Below are 21,833 nucleotides of genomic sequence, written 5' to 3'. Positions count from 1 at the left end.
GAGCGTGTCCTAAACGATATAAGTTTTCTAGGTAACTGTAATTTTAATGCTACATATTAAAAAAAATTGGTTAGAAAGAGATTGCGTTATAAATAATTAAGTGTCACGTTTAGCAATTCTTTTATACTAAGTTTTTGGTATTAAAATGCAGCAGGCGCTTAAAATAATTTTATGTCCCATCTATACATATTAATAAAATTGGAGTGTATGTATGTAATATCAAAAAATATATATATACAGTACACATGATGTAATTTCTGTATCGTATCGATATGTTATTCTGTTCTGTCTGTTATGTTGTTTCTGTATGTCTGTCCTCAAGACCGTGTTTGTTCTGGATAATAATCTTGGAAGAATTAGAACGAAATAATGAGCGCTAACAAAGTCGCGGGCGACCGCTAGTAAAAAAATACAATTGATTATTATGTTATTGGGCACATTAAGCGATAAACATTCTTAATAACGTGTCTTGCAAATTTTAAACGTGATAAAAAATGAATTGACGTTTTTCTTTACATTACTATCCAAGGTTTGAAATGTAATTTATGCTGACAACGCCTTTGAAGTGTCGGCAAAATGAGCCGTCGACACACTTTACAAGGCTTGGTAAATACTTATGAAGAATTGATGAACTCAATAATTCAAAGCAAAAACTGCATGCGGGTTAATTTTTTACAATATATAATTTTGTTACAGTGTCCAAGGTTTATTAATTGAATAGCAAGATATTACAAATTAGTGATTATAGGTTACATTTTATATTTATCGCGGGATAAATCTTCCAATTAAACAAACTTAACCGTATTTATTTCATTCAAATACCAAAGAGATTATAACTGGCAAGCTTCAAACTATTTTTCTTAAATAAAAGTCAATATTTTCATTCACTATTTTATTGGAAAAATAAATAAATTAACCTAAGGGAAGCGGCGTCCATTTCCGACGAGTGGTGGGGATTGGGGGGAGGCTGGAAAGCCATTTAAATTCAACGGAAGCCAAGAGCTATAATTGGCTCCCAGCTCCCAACGAATTAAGTACTAGATAAGATATAATTTTTGCTTAAAATGTCACACAACAATGTTTATAACTTAACCTAAATACAAACAAATTATTATTAATGAGCAATCACAATATCTTAGAATATAAATCCAAAAGTTACGTACGCAAATCTTCGTACTTCGTAAATCCGTTGAACCAATTTTCAAATTATAAACTATATGAAACTTGAATAGGATTACTTATGGTACAAGCTCTCGTGGCTTTTCAGATTTAAAATATAAATTCCTTTATATAATTTGAGCAGCAATCAATTTTATTCTAAAATGTTCGTTGGTAAAGTAAAACAATCTCAGTATCAATATTACTTCGAATTGTACAAGTCTGATACTGAAACTGTTCTAGTTTTTAAATATTAAAAGTCCGTTATGACAGCTAAAAGAAAAAAAGAAATTAAAATACGAAACAAATACTATGACTTTATATTTCTATGAATTATCAATCAAAATTAAAATTATTTTGAGTAATTTAAAATTTCTTATTAGTGTTTAAATTTCGAACAAGTTAATTTGACAGCTGTCAACGGACTGTTGTATTTTACAATTTTAGTGATGTCTATCTACATAGATTACACGATAATTACGCCGCAAATTATAAAAAAAAACAAACAGCAGTAAATCAAATGCAAAAACTTTCCCTCCATTATTACTGACACGCTCAAGAATTATAAAGCACGTGTTTGGTAAAAGAAACACATTTGTACGTTTTAATGTCTGGAGCGTGTTGCGTTTTTTTTCTGGGTTTAATTACAATCAAGTCGCTTAGCATTTTGTGGCCAGTCACAAACATTGAGATGGGTGTTGAATACGGTCCCTGGTTGACATGTGAATCTCACTGGTTCTCCATTGACGCAGCGCCAATACTGAAAAATAAATAATTTTGTTTCAAAACGGGCAACTTAATTCTGCAACGAACTTTCTTGTTATTTCATTGTTACGTTCGTTATCACTAACAAGTCAAGCAAACTTTTTGTTCAGTAAGATTCTAAAGATTTTGTACCAAGCAAAATTATGATAAATAAAATTTACGTGATTACTAAGAGTTTTATATAGTATAAATAAGCAATTTAATGTCGAAGATGCGCCTGATAATAATTTAAATGCAAATCTGGCGTCGTAACGTTCGCGATGGTAATGTAATGTCATACGTCAGGCGTTTAACGGTATACGAGACCCATCCTAATCTCATATAAGTTAAGAATGCAATTTTGAATCTGAATGAATCTTCAAGCTTTATTAAAGACCGAATTATATTAAATTATCTCTCAAATATTACAGTCACGATACGTATTATTTTCATTACGAGTGTGTTACAAACTATTTTAAACCAATAGGTGCTGAGAAAAGCTGTTTATTTTTATGATAATATGAAATTGTCTGTATTATCGTACCTTATCGCAAGCTTTCTTGTCAGGCACGTAATCGTCCTCCGTATCGCAGATATCAGGGTTGTCAACTTCGTTTTCCTGTTTAAAATGGAATGAAATTATTATTTATAATATACAAATTATTGTTATTTCAGTTTTTTCAAAAGGAATGAAAGAAATGACAATCTATCAATGTACAAACACATTCCTTGCTTCATTGGTTCTTAGTATAATCAATGGATGGTCAGCAAAAAAGTGTCAATGAAAAAAATAATAAAACTTACCGTTGGAGGTTCCTCGGGATGGTCATTGACCGGTTCAGGTTCAGGTGCTTCACTGGCAGCTTCTGTTGTTGTCGTCACACGAGTAGTTGTATATTTAATAGTCGTAGTCTTAGTGGAAGTAGACATTGTAGTAGTGGGTCGCCTTGTAGTCGTGGTGATCACAGGGGCGCCCTCAGCTGGGTCGCTAGGTGTCGACGGTGGCCGCGCCCATTCCGGCTAAAAGATTTTATCGCGATGATTTATGACTTCCATTTGTCCAAAGGATTTATCGCCTCTCGATTGCCAACATATTTTGACAGTAAATACCCTATCTCTTGTTACTTTAAGGAGCAATATACAAGTAAAATAGTGTTGTACGTTAAAATTTCCTTTCATAATTGATAATTAATGAAGTGCAATATTTATTATCACGTAATATATTTGACATTTGTATTCTATTTTTTTCAAAACTAAAATTTCTGCAAATTTTGAGGAATCAATTTTACATAGTTTCAATAAATGTAATTTAAATATTTTCAATAATGGTAAACTATAAGTTATCGTAGCCTAAAATATTTTTTCTGTGTTAATTTTAATCGATATAAAAAAAAACTTTACTTAGGTATCAAATTCCAAATTAACATATCTTCTATTCAGCGATAATCATTTGTATTCGATTGATTAAATTGCATTAAATCGTTGCCGACTCGATATCGATTAAAGCCAAAAAATATCCATCCCTAGTCCTAAGCCTAATAAATTCGTACGCAAACTTTACTTATATTGCCCGAGCTCGGAGTAATCTGGAGAGGTTTGTTTTCTTTGCCTTGGATACTCACTGTGGGGGTGGTATGTCCGGTGCGGGGTGGGGGAACGGTGTAGCCCGACATTTCTTTGTGGAGGATATTAATTAGAGGATTTTTGGGACCACACAGACCCCTGAAGTCATCCATATCGATCGCCCACGTCATCGCTCCGAGGTAACCCTTCTGTTTTATCCAATCCATTTTAATTTCCACGCTCCGCGGATCCTCGTATCCAACCCACTGTGTTCCCTTGAACGCGTAGGGGCATTTTCCATGTTCATCCCACTTTTTAGTCCAGCCAGAATCTTTCTGATCTACTTCAGTACAGATCTGGAATTTAAAAACATAATTAAAGGACTACAATTTTACAAGCAAGATACCTAGCTGTTAAAATTGATGAAGGGAACTTAATTTATTACCCAAATCTAAATAATGCACCCTGCAAGTTTAAAATAATTAAAGAATATCGTAAGCTAAAGTTTGCTAATGATTATAATTAAAATTACGATTAAAATACATTTTAACGTCATGAAAATTTAAACGAAATTTTACAAAACAATTTTTAATAATTCGAAAGCTTGTGTATTATAAGAAAATACTGAAAATAGTTTCATTTCATTCGACGAGACTTTATTGCGTTCAATAATTTTAAAGTCGAGGGAACCGCAATGAGAAAATTCCACAAAATAAACTTTGGAAAAACTTTCCAATTGAAACAATGGAATTTTCTCGAAACTCTTTAATACTTCATTCTTATATTTGTACTTTATTTAACCCTCTTAAGTTGATACAAACGTTTGCTTTCTTCGTTTACTTCAAGTACGAACAAATTGAATTTTTAAATAGCATTCGCGACCATCGATATTATGAAAATTAACTCTATAACCCGAATACGACGACTTTACTAAATAACTAACAAACCAACATAGAAATAAAGTTAAATCTAAAAATGACTTGATATTTTTAACACAACTTTAATAAACAGCCTTTTAGAAAGAAAACATAATGTCTAAAAAAATGTCTAAATATATGTCTATTGTCTTGAACATTAATGGAACAACTGTCCTTTTAAATTGCTTTAGTGCCTTTGAATTTGTAAATATCTAGTCTAGTTTAGCTTGATATTAAATATAACAAAAGTATAATCTCTTCACAGGGTTATAAGAAAACGTATAAGAGCCTATTTGAATGTTATAATAGACAATGTTACCTCGTAATAAGCCCAGAAGCCAGTAGCATTGGTGTAAGGCGCGGGATCTCCTCCGCCGGCCTCTTTATTGATATAAGTCCCCAGACCATAGTTATTGTTGCCCGCTGACAATGTAAACGAACGCCCGTAAAACGGAATACCCACTACCAGCTTATTAGACGGGCAGCCCTTTTCTTCCCAAAGATTAAGACCGTCGTTCTGAAATATTTAATATAAACAGTTGTATGACGATTAATCAATCACAGATTTTATATTTCTATTTGTTATAATATTATTTCTAACTCAGACAATAAAAAATAATATTTGGGATATTTTTTTCATTCTTTTTTAATAATCCATCAAGAATATTTATTTTAATGCTAAACAGTTTGTTGTATAATTAAACAAGAGGTCGTGTGGTTTTTTTAACTATTTATTGAATAGTTAGTTAGGTTATAAAAATAGCGCGCCTTCCTGTAGCACACTTATATCCAATGAATGTCTAATGCACCATTGTTGCCAGCATAGGAAAAAAGTTTATAATAATTTGAATGTTGCCAATACAAAAAGAAATTAATAAGAATTAAACAAAAACAATAAATAATTTATGTGAATTAATTGAACATTGTAATTTAAAAACATAATAACAGATGTCAGAGAATTCAAAAATACTAATTGACATATTTTATGTAATAATCTTCCTAAGTACTAAGTTGCTTTTTAGTAGTAACACTAACAGTATAAGACCATATTTAACGTTTAGTCAAAGATTCTATAACATATAGTACAATAGAATGATCTGACACGGTGATTAAACACTATCAATGCTATTGTTTTATTAAAGTAAACTCGTCGGTGGGTCGGTGGCACTGGATGTGTTAACTTGTCGGATCTTAAACGGACCTTGTCGTGAACGGTTTATGTCACTTACCACATTTAGTTTCTCATAAGCCCACTGATCGTGGGGACGCTTGTATAGCGGCGAGTGGACGTCTGCGAAGCCAGCCCAGTTACCACGCAGATCGTAAGTCATCGCGTGAATAGCATCCAATTCTCTGCAAATATTTAACACGATCGAATACTGTGAAAATGACTGAATGGGTTTAATACTTAAATACATAAAAATTCTTTTTGAAGTCGGATAAAGATTTCCACTGGATTTTTACATTTGAATAAGGCATTTATTATAACAAGCTCTGAGAATTAAGAAACATCTTCCCTGAATTGCTTTATGATTCTGTTAATCATTTATTCATGAAGAGCCACTCGCTTTTACTATATTGCCGTGAAAATTTCTTTACAAACAAGATGAGATATAATTTCATTCGAGAGAGGAAAAATGTTAAAAACATCATGGAATGAGGGAGAATGTTTTCAAAGGTACCGATATTACTGCTATTAAAATTTCAATTGCTCTCTCCAATTTTATAACAGTCGTAACCACGCTAATGTGGTGATGAAATGTCTTTCGTAATATTCAATTTTATTGCTTAGCTGAGCTTTTGATTCCTAGAGGTTTTCCGATCTGATGAAAAATTGGAATATAAATCGATTTATTTTATAATCGTTACAACTGAAAACAAAAGAACCCGCATTTTTTGAACTGAATCTGCATAGATAGAGAAACAATTCGTGTTGTCTATTTCCAAACCAACTTAAATTGAATTTAAGATTATTTTGTAACTATCTCGATTTTTATTAGATTGAATTTTAATCACTGCATGTCTTTACAAAATTCCGCACCGACATAAAATTTGTATGACACTACTCACCGACACAGATCAGGTACATGGTAACCCTCCATAAGTCTGAACGCTGCAACTGGTACTGCCGCTGTCAGTTCCCATCCCTTCCCCTCTCTGATGAAGGCGCGTCGTAATTCTTGCACGAGGTACAGGAAGCGATCCTTATCGGAGAAGGAGCCACCTCGGTCAGCAGCACCGGGGTATTCCCAATCAAGGTCCAAGCCATCGAACTCGTATTTGTTTAGGAAATCTGTAACGACAGTCTATAGTTATCCTTTATGTGAATACATGGTGTTTTAACTTCGTGAATATAACTGTGATTGTCTAGTGTTTAATCTTTACAAAAACATGTAAAAAATACTGTTTTTTTAAGAAAATGAGTTATCAGGAGGCAAAAGTTCTCCCCTCTTAAGCAATGGAAACAAGCTTTGACACTTAACATTTTACATTTTTTTTTCATCTTATAACGATAAAATTACCTTTTATTGTTTTCAAATATTAATTTACAACGTTATTTTGATACAAAAAATGTAACAATTTGAAATTTGTTTAATAAAAGCATAATGGGCTTACAAAAATATCAAAAGGCAAAGTTTTAAATTAACTCGTCTGAGCATTCTTCTAAAACGATAATGGAAAATAATTAAAAGCGAGTATGCCGTGCCTCGCATTCGCCGGGATTCAGTTCGTAATAAGTCCCCTGGAAATATGACATTTATTTGCATACCCGAAGCCGTGCTCGGGTAATGTGGGGATATAAAAATGTTCCTCTCTCGTACAACTCGGAGTCATGTCACGCTGTAAACGTTACGTATTATTTTAACTGCCTTCCACACTTGCCTGAATACCGCTTGTTGTTAGAATTGGAGGTTAGAGTTAAAATTTTAGAGAAAGTTTTACGAAATTTTGTAATCTTCATATCTTACTTGTTATAAATGCGAATGTTTAGATGCATGGATGCAACGGATCTAGCTGAAATTTGGCATAGATGGAGAGCAAAGTGTGGAAGAACACATAGGCTATATATTATTTTTTTTTATCGTGGCTGGAGTCGCAGGCAACAACTATATTATATAAAACTTTTGTAAATTGTTCTATTCGAAATGATGTGCTAATAAACGTTTGAAGTACAGTCTAAACCAGATAAGCAAGAGTCTAAGGGAACGTGATATTTTACTAGCTTTTTAAATTCTCGTTTATCAAGGTTTGACTTTAATAAGAAGACGAACCATGATTTTTAAAAACAGTTGCTACATTTTTCTGAGCGTAGCAGAGAAAAAACAATCAAGAATTAATTGATGATAATATTTTAGAAAGCTTACTATTTTTTTATTAAACTATGATTAATAAGCGCGTGAAAAGAATTTTATATAATTCATAAGACAATTACCGAAAAGGCTTTTATAAAATAATTACGCAATTAGCCGTAACTACATATTAAGGAGGGCAAAAAAGCAATTTGCAGTAACAGTCCGAGCGCGGTGCGTCGCCGGAGGCTCGCTACACTGCAATGACACTAATGGAGGTCGCATTAAAATATTGCCCCTTATTTTTGTCCTACACAAAGAAAGTTCTACTTGTAGAGATATTTGATTATTTTTATTACTTATATTATAATACAAAAAAAAATTGTAAGTTTATTAACGAATTTAATAAACGATTAAATAATCTTTGACACATTTCTTGATTAACTTAAGGTCACAAATGCTCGGTTTTAAAGGTTCCTGACATTGTATAAAGTTTTGCAAAATAGTAGTAGAAATAAATTGCGATAAATAATGTTTAACCGCGGTTTTCTGAGTCCAAAATGTCCATTTATAACATTGCTATCATCATAGGGATCACGATATGTTTTATAAAGATATCATAGTTTCAGAAACACACGATAAGTAATGTAATTTTTGACTGAATCTTAGACGAATACACAGAGCAGAAATAAACTGAACAAAACAGAAACAAGCATATAAAATTTATCACTGATATAAATATATCATTATATATTATATGTTATATAAAATGTGTTAACTTCAAACTGTCAGTAAATTGCTCGGCAAACCCTAAACATCCATCAGGAAATGACAATTTCCAAGCTCTCTAGGTAATTCCTACGGGAGGCGTAACTCACTATTTCCTGCCGCGAAATTGCTTAAAGTGTCTCGATAAACTAAATTGTGGGAGAAACATTCTAAAAGCTATGTTGATAGAATGCCGTATGTGTGACATAACTACTAGTTGCCCGCGGGATTACATGCTTTCCCTATCTTATTTTACAAGGAACTAGTGTTAATGATCATATATTTAAATCAATTCCAGCTTGATAACTTTACGCGTTCCTGAGAAAAAGGGTCTTGACAGACGGACGGACAAAGTGATATAAGCGTTCCGTTTTTTTCCTTTCGAGGTACGGAACCCTAAAAATGACAAATAAAACGATATTTATAATTCTTTTTGTTATATCTCCTCCTTATATTATTAAATTTCCAGGATTTTTTCGGTATTATAGGTAACTGTTCTTTGAAAAAAGAGAACTTAAAACGATTATTATCCTTAATTAGAAAACAAAATCAATGTCAAATTTATGTGACATAGCTCATAACATACTGTGGTGAATTGTAGGAAAAAGTGTTAAAATCATTCTTAATAGATATTCTTCCTTGTGTATACTCAATTTATTACTGTATAAGAATTCATGGAGACGTTTATGACTAGTACAGTAATCAGAAGAAATTGCATAATGTGTATGTTGCAGGCAATTTATCTTTGTTATTGCTCCATTATATCATTCGCTTAAAGCAGCCTACACAACTTCATTGGGCCTAGCGAAATTTGCGACAAGCGCTTTCGTATCATCATCGCGAATTATGTCCAAACTTGCTGAATCAGAATAAATAAAACTCGATTAGTAGTACGTCTTCCAGGCTATGAGTTACATCTGTACCAAATTTAAGCAAGATTAAGATATGCCAGATATACCGTCAAACAAATATCCATCCATCCATCCAAACATTCGATTAGTATGATAGATGTATATTTTTAATGTACTTTGCACCCGACAGCGTGCGCTGTGCAAATCATATATATAAAATTCTCGTGTCACAATTTTCGTTCCCATACTCCTCCGAAACGGCTTGACCGATTCTCATGAAATTTTGTATGCATATTGAGTAAGTCTGAGAATCGGCCAACATCTATTTTTAATCCCGCGCGGACGGAGTCGCGGACGACAGCTAGTTTTAATATAAATTTTGTAGATGACGATACGATGGTGCATGTCATTCGTCCTAGGTACGCAGTTGCAGAACAGACTGTCTGCTCACTTAGGTTACTTAGCACGAAAACTTGCTAGAAAGTGTTCGTAGGATTAATGTTAAAATTTGTATAACGTTTGTACCGCTCTATCGAACTTGAGTAACGACAACAAATTTCATACTCTGTTCAGTTTTTTTTATTAACGTTTCTTAGGAAAAAATAACATCAAATTCCACTAAAAATATAAAAAAATAAATACAAATTCACCTAGGATTAGTATGAAAAACTTGACAGTCGGGAATTCACAAAACTTAAAAATTCACAACACGTCTAGATCGTTTAATACGACTTAACTTGGAAGCAAAATTTAAAGACATTTCCATATGCAGGTTGCACGTAAGCATTCTCACATCGGCTTTGCGTTTCCTGCACGAAATCCTTTCTGAATTTCACTCGCTCGTAGCGACCTCTCGTGTAAAGAACGGGTAATATCTCAAACTGCTTTTTCTCTTTATTCGCACATAAACGTTCTCGTTGAATTTTATATACAACAACTAGGATTTTTGAAAATGTAATTAACAGAAATAATGCAGAATATTTGATTATTAATTATTTACATCCTTATACATATATATACTTATAATACATAAACTCTTAAATCTATGATATAAAATAAAATTAAAAAAAAATTAAATTTAAATTGATTATTGTATTTCAAAGAATAGTAGGGATCTGAATGTTGGGAACCAAGGTTTCGGATGAAAGAAGATTGCATGTAGCTGAAATGCGAATGCTAATATGGATGTGTGGTGTGACAAGGAAGGATAAAGTTAAAAATGTGTATATTAGAGGAAGTTTGAAAGTAGCGCCAGTGATCGAGAAATTGAGGAGTAAAAGATTAGCGTGGTTTGGACATGTTATGAGGTGGGATGATGATGATATAAGCAAAAAAGTAATGAGATTGAATGTGGATGGCTACAAGGGTAGAGGAAGACCAAAAAAGTATGGAATGAGTGTGTGAAAGAGGATATGCGTAAGAAGGGGGTAGACTCGGATATGACGGCTGATAGAGATGTTTGGAGGAGTAGTACATGCTGTGCCGACCCTCGATAGGGATAAGGGTAGGTTGATGTATTTCAAAGAATAGTATTAATTTTAATTGTTTTTTTATAATAATTGTTGGTATCACGTAAAGCAAATTCTATACTGGCTAGTTTACGTACAATTTAACAGATAATATCCCGACATTTTATAAATTGTCTCTTACAAATCGTCAAATTGTGAACTATTCACAATATTACGAGAAAACATAATTGTGTAACAACAATTTGAATTATGGATTTTAATGAAAAAATCCTTTTATCTAAATATAATAAAAACATAGCAACAAAAAACTTAATCCTAAAATTAAACAAAGATTAGATTTTAAAAATAACGTACATTTTAATATCAAACGTAAAGCAAAATGTAAAGTATGTTCATATTAAAATTTAACTAAAAATAAGGTAAAATATATATTAAGATATATTAAAAACACTAGATATTTTAATATACGTATTAGTGTAGCAAGAAAGTGAACTCGTATGAAATACGTTGGAATTAGAATATAAAATGAAAATGCAAACTTAATATACGATATTACGAAGCCTCGGAGACTAAATTATAAATTAGACTTAAGAGTTAATTAGACTACTGACAAGACTGTGTATGTCGTATATTCCATAGAAACTTCTTGAAGCCTAAATGACTGGAACGCATTTACTGAATGAGGTGTTATTCGACTCGCTCCCCCGGAGTTTATTAGTCAAGTTTGTTTTTAATTTACTATTATTTATATAACGTAAGTGCTGACAGTGAAAAGCCGGTAAAGAATGCAATAACTGAGTTTAGCCAATAAAATATTGTCAGTCGTTCTCTGTCTAAAACTGAGATTATAATTTTTTATGTCAGAGGAAACTGTGTAGTATTATAAAATTGATTTTACTCACCAACAACGCTTCTAACGAAACTCAAGCGCGTGCTCTTCTGTGCTACCATTTGCGAGTATTTTGAGCCTCCCTCGGCCCAGCCTCCCACCGCCACCATGAACTTGACGTCAGGGTGGGAGCCACGCAATGCAGTGAAGTTCTTGAAGCCATTCTGCTCTACATCTAACTGCGGATTATAAATTAAAAAAATATAAATTAGAGATATGCCAATAGACTAATGGTTAAAGATATACACACGATTTGTGACTTCTAAGTCATAGGTTCAAATCACGGCATTCTACTGTTATCGTGGACAATATGCCTACCTAGAGCTTAGTTGTTTTTACAAGACATATAAATGTGTATGTTTATAAATTTATTTTTGTTTATGAAACTTTGCTATGGTGTTTAGAATAAGTTTTAGAGTTTTTAGACTAAAGATCTTTATTTAAAACCAGGTAATCTGACATTCAAGAAAATAAGATTTCCGATTTCCCCGCATCTATATATAGTTCTAGAGAAACAGTTGAGAAAATATACGAAGAAATGTAATAAAATTCTCAGATAAGGATCCTTAATTAAGAGAAGGTCCGTCTAGCGAGATGTTATCAACAAAGAAGCAAGTTTATCTATTGCTAGAACATTAAATATGAGAATTACTCGTAAAATAAATAGTTTTAACAAAACACAAGTTACTTTAGGTACAGTAATTGATTAGCAACTTACTAACAAGTTTTATCTAATCTAAACGCACAGCAAAATTATTTTAACCAAATCACACAATATATAAAAAATTTGAATAGTAAGTAACTATATCTATATAAACTAGCTGTCGCCCGCGAATCCATCCTCGCGGGATTAAAAATAGTGGCCGATTCTCAGATCTATTAAATATTCAAATAAAATTTCATAAAAATCGATCAAGCCATTTTGAAGGAATGTGGTAACCGTGGGTTTCTGAGTGAAAAATCCCGTTTAAAACATATTGTTGTCTCTGTGTTTTCAAAGATAATGACAGGGAGGACGATATGTTTTATACAGAAATTTTGGTGTCAGAAACCTATGGTAAAGGGCACATTATTTAGTGAACGTTTATTCCAATTTTAAAATATTAAAATTGTCAAATAGATGTATTTATATTTTTTTAAAGTCTTTATTCATTACACAAATCGTATACAAATATTTTTAAAAGTAAATCATCTTTATAATGAAGTCTTTTCAAAGCAAAGTTTTTTATAAAAATTCAAATAATAAAAACGAATACTGAATTGTTGGTAAGTTATAAGTATTTTGTATGGAAATGAGTCAAGTTCAGAATTTAATAAAGATTTCTGGGCGTTTTGTCTGGCGCCTTTTATTGTTAAATGATTTAGAGATTGTAAAGGGAAAGATGCTTCAAATAAATATCATTAAAATCAAATTATCTTACTTAAATATTATAAATGCGAAAGTTTATATGAATGGATGGATGTTTGTTAGAAGGTATCATCAGAACGGCTTAATGGATCTCGATAAACATTTGGCAATGTGTCTGTTATAATTTATATATGTATATTAATAGCTGTCGCCCACGACTCTGTCTGCGCGAAATAAAAAAAAAAACTCAGTGGCCTATGTGTTCTTCCAGACTATGATTTACATTTTACAAATTTCAGCGAGATCCATGCAGCTGTTCTGGAGGTACCTTCTAACAAACATCCATCCATCCATCCATACGTCTAAACATTCCGATTTATAATACAGTCATATTGAATATTCTTACCTCTGGGTCGATGATGAGAACCTCCTTAGAGTGCTCGGTGACACCGATGAAGGAGTATATAATGTGAGTGCATTTGTCTACAGGTATATCCTCAATTCCATACCTGCCTACCCCGGGACGGTACACCGCCCAGTTGCTGAAGTAACATACTATGCGCGCTCTGCTGTCCGCTGCAAGAAACAAAAATAGTAAAACATTAGCCGCAATTTAGCGCCAATAGCCTAATGATTATCGGACCGATTTAACGATCGTGGATTCGAAATTCGAATCCCACCAATCGATTGTCATGTAATAGCCCAGGCTAGGCTAGGGCTTAGCACAAGTTTCGAGTTTATTTGAAATGGTTACAAGGAAAATTACGAAGCTAAAAAAATGCTAATAATGAAAAAAGCATTAGGCATAAAGAAGGGGCTATGCTATTACTACTAGCTCAATACTGAACAGCGCTTTTTCAGCCTTCACTGTAACTAAATTTTGGTGATATTGTGATGGGTAAGTTAAAACCATCGCTTGCTTTATGTTTGTATATGTGTGCATGATAGGTGTATGAGAGTTTGTGTGGGTAAAGTTACAACTTTAATTATCTTAACTGTCATGTGTTATACTTAGAAAGTTTAGAAATTAGCTGTAAAATTGTAGAGTTGAATTGCTTACCCCTTAGAGATTTCACATATTAACATAGTACAAAATTATCTAGTTTAGTTTTATAATTAGGAACGTAACATCGCGTTCTCTACGTGTATTCTAGACAAACTCATTTTCAGCAATATCTTTGTTTATGCTTCGTTTCTTTATTACACCGGTCAAGGTCTTTTAAATTGAAAAGATAATTTCTTTTTAATAATTCTAGATTACTGGCTACTAATAAATCTTGCTTAATACGTTTTTAATCAAAGAGATCTTCACCACAAAGGTTTTATGATAAATATTTCATTAAAAATTAATAATATTAGTGTGAAATATCTAGAAGTTCGTTATAGTTTAGTATAGCAACTATGAAAATCTTTTTTTTTATACTTAGTTCATTTAATTCTAAGTTATTTTGGTTTTTATGCTTACATTCTTTCGCGGTAGTCGCGACTGCCAGGACAGCCAACGCCGCTAGTATTACTCGCATTTTATATCTGAAACAAGAAAGATAATATTTATGTTTATATGAATTATGAAATACAGATCTAAACAAAGATTTAAGTCTTGTAGGAAGAAAATAAGTAAACTAAAAGTACTTTTTTGAAGACCCTATTGTTTATTCTTAAAACCTCTTTTATGCAGTGCATGATTTCATCATCATCAGCTCACTATACACCCCCACAGAGGGGCTCGAAACCTACCCTAAGTTAAGGGTGACTAGGCCATAGTCAGCCACGCTGGCCAAGTGCGGGTTGGTTGACTTATTGAGCATGAATTATTGAACATTATTAAAATGTATTTAAAGGTCATAAACAAACGTAAAATTCAACTTAAGAATTTTTCAAGCGTATAATTCTTTGTCGCTTGCCCCAAACTTAAACTTTAACAAAATACCATTAGTTCTATGTGATACTTTTATATCAAATAGAAAAGCTCAATGAAGCAATATAAAATCGCATTAGCATAAAAAATTCAAAATTAATATGAGTTTCAACAAAATTGCAGAATAAAAATAAAAATTTGCAACGAACCTCAAACAAATCCGAGTAAGAACATTAAAACGACAAAACTTTTTAAATTCGAGCACTCGTTCTAACGATGTTATTTAAGTGAGTCTCTAGCGAGTAATTAGAGAGGGGACATGTCCTGTGTTACCGTAATATTATAAATATTGACATTATATAATCTTCCCAATAATACAAAATCTTAAAGTTACAAAAACGAAAGCTCTGCCTTAAATCATTTCAAATACCAATAGTATGTCTGCTAACCAGTTTATAATCTATCGTCGTCAAATTGTAAATAATGCAACTTGTTATAACATATGAGTACAACTAATTAAATATTAACAATATTTTAATTGGTTAATTGATTTTTGCCATTGCTAGTGATTGCAAATTGGCAATATTCAAAATTGTACGGTGACATGCGACGTTATAACGGCACTATACATAACGGGACTATTGCTCGAGTTCTACACTCACCCATTAACCTGGTCGCTTCAAACATGACCGCAATCCGATATATCTGAACATATGACGACAGATCTATTCTATAGATTGATTGCTATAATTACCCCCAATTAAATTTTACCCCCAATTAGACTACGACCGAACACCTTAAGATCAATCCAAACAAAACAAAAGACTAATAACAAAAATGATTAACCGTAGGCTTCTGATACCATTGTCTCTATAAAAAACATATCGTCTGTCATCGTTGCCAACACAGCTATAATATGTTTTAAACTTTAATTTGGCCTCAAAAACCCACAGTCAATCGTACTTATCTTAGGTAGAATTTTCTATCCATTTTCTTTAAGTTTAACTTTTCTTACGATAAGTAATAACAATGAAAACAATATTTTTCTTTATTTTTCGATAACAAAGTATTTAAAATAATCTTTAAAAAGTTAATATTTAACCTCTAGTTAAGGTTTTATCATTGGTTTAAACGTGTATTCTAATAACATATACTATTGTTTCCTTCATAAATTATAGGAAGCGATTAATGGACAAAGAACAAAAGTGTATAGACCTCAAAAGCAGGATAAATAGTTGACTTGAGTCATCAATTGAAATTCATCACAGCAACTCGTCACAACCTTTGTCTACCCACAATGACTATTCAGACAGGGTTACATATGTTTAATTATATTTGTACTGAATTCGAATAATTATGTCGCTAATCAATGAAAAGGTTTTATTACAAAGATAGTTAAAAAGTTATTTAGTTTGTAATAGTGTTATTTCATGTTTATTCTTTTCATAAAATGTTTCTCACAAATATTGTGACATTTGTTTTAATTTAATACGTATTAGTAGTCGCCCGCGACTCTGTCTGTGCGGAATTAAACAAAAAACTTCATTAGTAGCGTATGTGTTTAACAGACTATGTTCTACATCTGTGCCAAATTTCAGCGAGATCCATGCAGCCGTTCGGTAGATACATTCTAACAAACATCCATCTATCCATCCAAACATTCGTATTTAAAATATTATAATAGTATGACATTAAATATTAATTGATGCTATGTACAGCTTATTTTTTTTATTGACTATACCTAAATGATTATAAATTATCATCTACTTCAAGTTTCTACACTGTTTACTACTATTTTAACGTCATTTGAAACTATAATAATATTTACAAAAACAGGATACAAATTAAGATTTCTAACGTTAATATTATCATTAATAAGAAAGCCAGCGAAAGTTTTCTAGTTGTTAAGAATTAGCACTTAATGTGACAAGAAAAAAACCGGTTGTACACCAGCAAATATCAAGTTCAACGTTATTAGCAATGCTAATAAAAACCGGTGTCTGACTCAGTGTGTACGAAACCTTAACCTCAACCGATTTATTGTTTTTTTCGGTTTGACATTTCTCTACTTCTACTTTTTCGAGCAATTTATTTTCGACCAGTGTTTTATTTGTGATGTTATAAAATAGAAAGTTATATTAATGGCCATTAAAAGTGTCTTAAAAATAAATTCGCTATATTTAAATGTAATTTTAATTTCAGTTTTAATATTAACAAATACACGTTTAAAACTTTATGCATGAATATGTTCTTGAATATTTAAATTCAGTTTAAAACACGGTTAAATTCATTTTAAAAATGCTAAATCGTATTCAACAGTTAGGGGTTGAAAAGGACTGAATTAAAAACGGTACACAGCCATGCGAGTACAATTAGAGAGAGCCTCATTATTTATCCTTGTACTTTATGAATTACAAGAATTTCCAGAAAGTTCAGACAACGAACGTAAAAGTTTAACTAGACGCAACTTTAACCTTTGAGATAATTGTGTAGAGTCCCAGTATTTTCTTAAATGAAATTATATTCTATAACATTATCTGTTTATATATGTGTTGAAGATAAAGTAAATAATTGAAATTTACCTACTAAGAAAAGCTTTAAATTGGATATTAAAAAAACTTAGTAGCCTATGTGTCCTTCCAGATTATGTTCTACATATTTGCCAAATTTCAGCAAGATCCATACAGCCGTTCTCGAGACACCTTCAAACATCCATCCATCCAAACATTCGCATTTATAATATTAGTAAGAAATTGATTTAACTACTAAAATTTTAAAAAACTTTACATGTTTTCAAAAACAATAATGACAAGAAAATTCAAGAACATTTTTTAAAATTCGAACCTAATTGTTCGAAATTCAATTTTCAAGAAAATCTCCCATTTCAAAACAAATAGGAAAAAACAAAGGAATTCATAAAACGGTACTTGATAAAAAAAATGGTATCAATTTCAAGAAAATCTGCATTAAATTAGTTTGCACATCACGCATACGCCAACGCACCGTGCCACTGCATATGAGAATGTATGAAGCATACAAATTGTCTTCGATGAGTCATATTCAAGTGTCATTATCCTTTCCAGCATGAAAGTGAAACCTCACAATGCCGTATCTAGTGGGGTTATTATATCTATAAATTATAATACTATCGAGTATCTATTACTCCAAATCTTTTTTAATTGAATAAACTACACTAGCGAGTTATTAATTTTTTTTTTATCTAAGAAAAGTAAAAAGTTTTACAGCGAATTAAAAAAAAAATTATTCGCTATACAACTTATTACTTCTGTTAGATAATTAATATTTTTTTCTAACTACCAAAGAGAACTATTTGCTATATTTAGTTTATTTATTGTAAAATTATTTACGACACAAAAAAGTAAGTTTTTTTTACACCATATAATAAACTTAAAAAAAAATGAATTGTACGATTAATCACTATCACTTTACCCTAATAGTAATTTAAACATTGTAGAAAATTCTATATAATTGATTTAATATTTCTAACAAGTAGAGTAGTGTTCATTTCCCTCGTAGTTACATATGTTAATGAAATTAATAACTCAGGTGCTATTCAACAAACGTCTCCAATTATTATATTGTGTTAAGCAACGAACTGGAAGACTAATATTATCTGTGGACTTCAAGCGGCCCTTAACTAAAGTAATTTTAGCTCGGGTCAACTAAAACTCTATCTCATATTCCAATTTACATAAAGGTTTATATATTGTATTATCTGATACGTTGTCATGTATTAATGCGAATAAATTTTTACATAATCAAATTAACACTTAACGTATAACTATAAAATTGTCAATTAAGTTTTTTTAATTAAAATTTTTGTGAACCATGAACATAATGTTTGATACAGCACAAATATATAAACTATACTTTAAAAACTTGGCCCAAAAGAATAGGTAGTTTATTAAAAAAAACTTTTAACAAATAAATTTTGAGGCAACATTGAACATATAAATACTTATTAAAAGGTGCGACACCTCGTAAACGCGTTAACTTTAAAAAGTGTAATGTCTTATAACGAAAAATAAATATTTTTTAATGTGTTAATAAACATTATATTGATGTAAACAATTACCGTGGATTTCCGAGATTAAAATCGCCGTTTAAAACATAATATTATCTTTGTTTTGTCAAAGATAATGACAAAGATGACGATATGTTTATACAAAGAATTACGTCTCAGAAACCAACGGTTAATTCAACAACGTTTATATATCTTAAATATAAGTTAAGAAACACTTGCGATGTAAATAATACATAAACATTATTTGATTGATCCCTTGAAAGAAAACATTTCTCCCTGCGTGCTGGTTGTGCGTGACGCAGCATTACTCTTAATCACGCTAAACCTTTCTAACATTCAACAAATCTAACCTAATAGTCTCCCCGAGGCCCAAACAAACCTGTAATAAATCACATTTCGCTAACAATATTTAATCTGTTTACAATTACACTACGAATTAAATGTTACTATTTCAATTGCAAATAATTCATTATCAATATTGTTATTAAGAACTGTAGTTATTAAGAACTAGCTGTCGCCTACAACTGGGTCCGCGCGGAATTAAAAAATAATAAGTAACCTATGTGTTCTTCCAGACTATAGTCTACGCCTGTGACATTCATCCATCTAACTTTCGCATTTATAATATAAGTAAGATTACATCATCATCAGCTCACTACATGTCCACTGAGGGGCTCGGAGCCTACCCACAGTTAAGGGTGACTAGGCCTTAGTCAACCACGCTGGCCCAGTGCGGGTTGGTTGACTTCACACATATATTTGAATTTCTTCACAGATATATGCAGGTTGCATTACGATGTTTTCCTTCACCGTAAGAACGTCGGATATATACATATGTAAATCGGAAATCGAAAAACACATTTGTACATGACGGGATTCGAACCCCGGACCTGCAGATTTCAAGTCAAGGGTTGAAACCCTTGAGCCACCGACGCTAAGATTACAACGTGATACAATTTTTTTTTATTTTAAGATGACAAAGAATCTCTTTGTCTACTTTTAAGCAGAATGTTTATGTTCGAAATGTACATAACAATACAAAAAAAAAATAAAAAATGTATTTGTTTTTATAACAAGTTTTTTGTATTAAATGCCAAGACTTATTTACTTGGTCGATACCTTTCGAAATATTATAATAAATATCGTAAAACTGTTAAATCTTGTTAGTACAATATTTTCCACTTCAAAGAACATTATATTTAAAGTCTTAATATTCATAGAATTAATTAATTATGATTTTGATTATGTTCTTGTTAATTGTTGAGGATTAAGAGAGCAAGAAAGGAGAAAACTGATTTAAATAATTGAAAATAAATTTAACATTTATGAGTAGATTTAATTCTTTGAATATCTTAAATGCTTATTACATATAACAAAATATTTATTGGTAATTTTTAAATTACAGGTCAAAGAGCGATTTGCAAAAAAAAACACGACGCCATTTTTAGCTGACGATGATTAGTTTATTTAATTATGAGACATTTTTTTTTAATATTTTTCTATTTTTTGTGTCAAGTAACAAAATTAGTTTTATCGTTATGCTATTTGATATTATTTTTAAGCAAAAATAAAGGACAAACCATATTTCTGGATTTCATATAAATTTTGGTACTCGTAATATAAGTAAATATAAGCAATAAATCCTAATAAAAAAAAATGCTTATAAATGCCATATTTTTTTTATAGAAAACACACATTTATACACTATCACTTTTGAGCACTTTTAAAAAAAATATTTTTTTAATTTTTATAAACGTAAAAAATATACTGTAACAAATTCGCAAAAATAATACTCACGTTTGTGACGGAGGCGTGCGTGCGAGTGCGTCTATCCGTCCGTTGCACCTCGGTTATATGCGCGTGCGCACACCGCGACTACACAGGGTGTCCCAAATCAGAAACTTCCTCGTATCTCATCTAAGGAACAGTATGAGGCTACAGTCTGTTTATCACAGAATTACTATATTTAGTGTAATTTTCCTGACATGTGATTACACGTCCCATCGGACGTGTAATCACAAGTTAAGGAAATAGAAATAAAATGTAAATATTTTTTGTAAAGGTTAATTAATGCCGAAATTAGTAGAAGATTTCAATCAATTGAAAACCAGTTTATTAATCTCTACATATTTTATAATTTACTACTGATCATTAAATCTAACTTTTTTTTTAGTAGTTATTTTATCATCTTTTTCATCGTTACTCATTCTTTCTTATTAATTTTATTTGTATTATATTATAAGTAATTTTAAAATTACTCAATCTTGGTACGTCGGGAACTGGCATAACTGCAAATTAAAGATGCAATATTCTAGAAATATGCATAAATTATTTAATGTAAAATAAATAATAAAGCTACTGATCTAAAAAAATAATAAAAAAATCAAAATCTGAACATCCTGTAGTGTTATTTATCGATAATAATGAGCATTGACAAACCGAAAAAGTGCATTGTGTAAGGAGAGCGGTCAGGTCGAACAACGGAACAGCGGAAACCAGTATACGGGGAAAGGTTCTCCAAACTCCTTAGCGCCAGCTTATCATCGTGTTAAATTTATACCGATGGAACAAATGTCCCGTTGCCTTAATCACGTATGTAAATACAGCCTATAACGCTGTTTGACTTGTAAACATAAGTTTATAATGAATATTAATATTGAGAGTTATAGAGCAAACATTTGTGGTACAAAGCGATCACATTTGATACTGGAAATTAGTATTTTAGATTCTCTTTTGTTAAGTCCCTGTTTCTGAAAGAATTATCAAACTGTTAGTTTAACAGTTTGATAATACTCCTGTTTCCTTAATTTTCAGGGTAGTCATTATTAGAAATAAACGAAGTAAAAAGTCAGAAATTTTCGTGTTTAAAGTCAGTTTAAAAGTTTATTAAAAAAATGGTACCCAACCTGCAACCTTTACATCAATTTTTTTCA

The 21,833-nt window shown here is 31.4% G+C and overlaps 1 protein-coding gene across 1 annotated transcript; it reads right to left on the bottom strand.

Annotated features, from left to right (window-relative positions):
- Positions 1-886: 886 nt before the first annotated feature.
- Positions 887-20,898, bottom strand: Cht5 (chitinase). Its single transcript, XM_013310891.1, has 11 exons — positions 20,698-20,898; positions 14,463-14,527; positions 13,404-13,573; positions 11,663-11,828; positions 6,453-6,675; positions 5,612-5,735; positions 4,702-4,899; positions 3,525-3,821; positions 2,707-2,922; positions 2,447-2,521; positions 887-1,918 (listed from the first exon to the last, which is right to left on the bottom strand). Exons 2-11 carry the CDS (start codon positions 14,518-14,520, stop codon positions 1,799-1,801), a joined length of 1,647 nt encoding a protein of 548 aa, XP_013166345.1. The 5' UTR covers positions 14,521-14,527; positions 20,698-20,898; the 3' UTR covers positions 887-1,798.
- Positions 20,899-21,833: the final 935 nt, after the last annotated feature.

The sequence above is a fragment of the Papilio xuthus genome, unplaced genomic scaffold (assembly GCF_000836235.2).
Source record: "Papilio xuthus unplaced genomic scaffold, Pxut_1.1 DF827714.1, whole genome shotgun sequence".
NCBI lineage: Eukaryota > Metazoa > Arthropoda > Insecta > Lepidoptera > Papilionidae > Papilio > Papilio xuthus.
Note: the sequence above shows the minus strand (reverse complement) of the source record. Positions and strands in the feature narration are given on the sequence as shown.

Bases quoted from the DNA above. Each gene is read 5' to 3' on its own strand.
- Cht5 (XM_013310891.1), bottom strand. From the start codon at position 14,520: ATGCGAGTAATACTAGCGGCGTTGGCTGTCCTGGCAGTCGCGACTACC. The intron at 11,829-13,403 runs GTAAGAATATTC...TATAATCCGCAG, and splicing joins TTCTCATCATCGACCCAGAG to TTAGATGTAGAGCAGAATGG. The intron at 5,736-6,452 runs GTGAGTAGTGTC...AAATATTTGCAG, and splicing joins CATGTACCTGATCTGTGTCG to AGAATTGGATGCTATTCACG.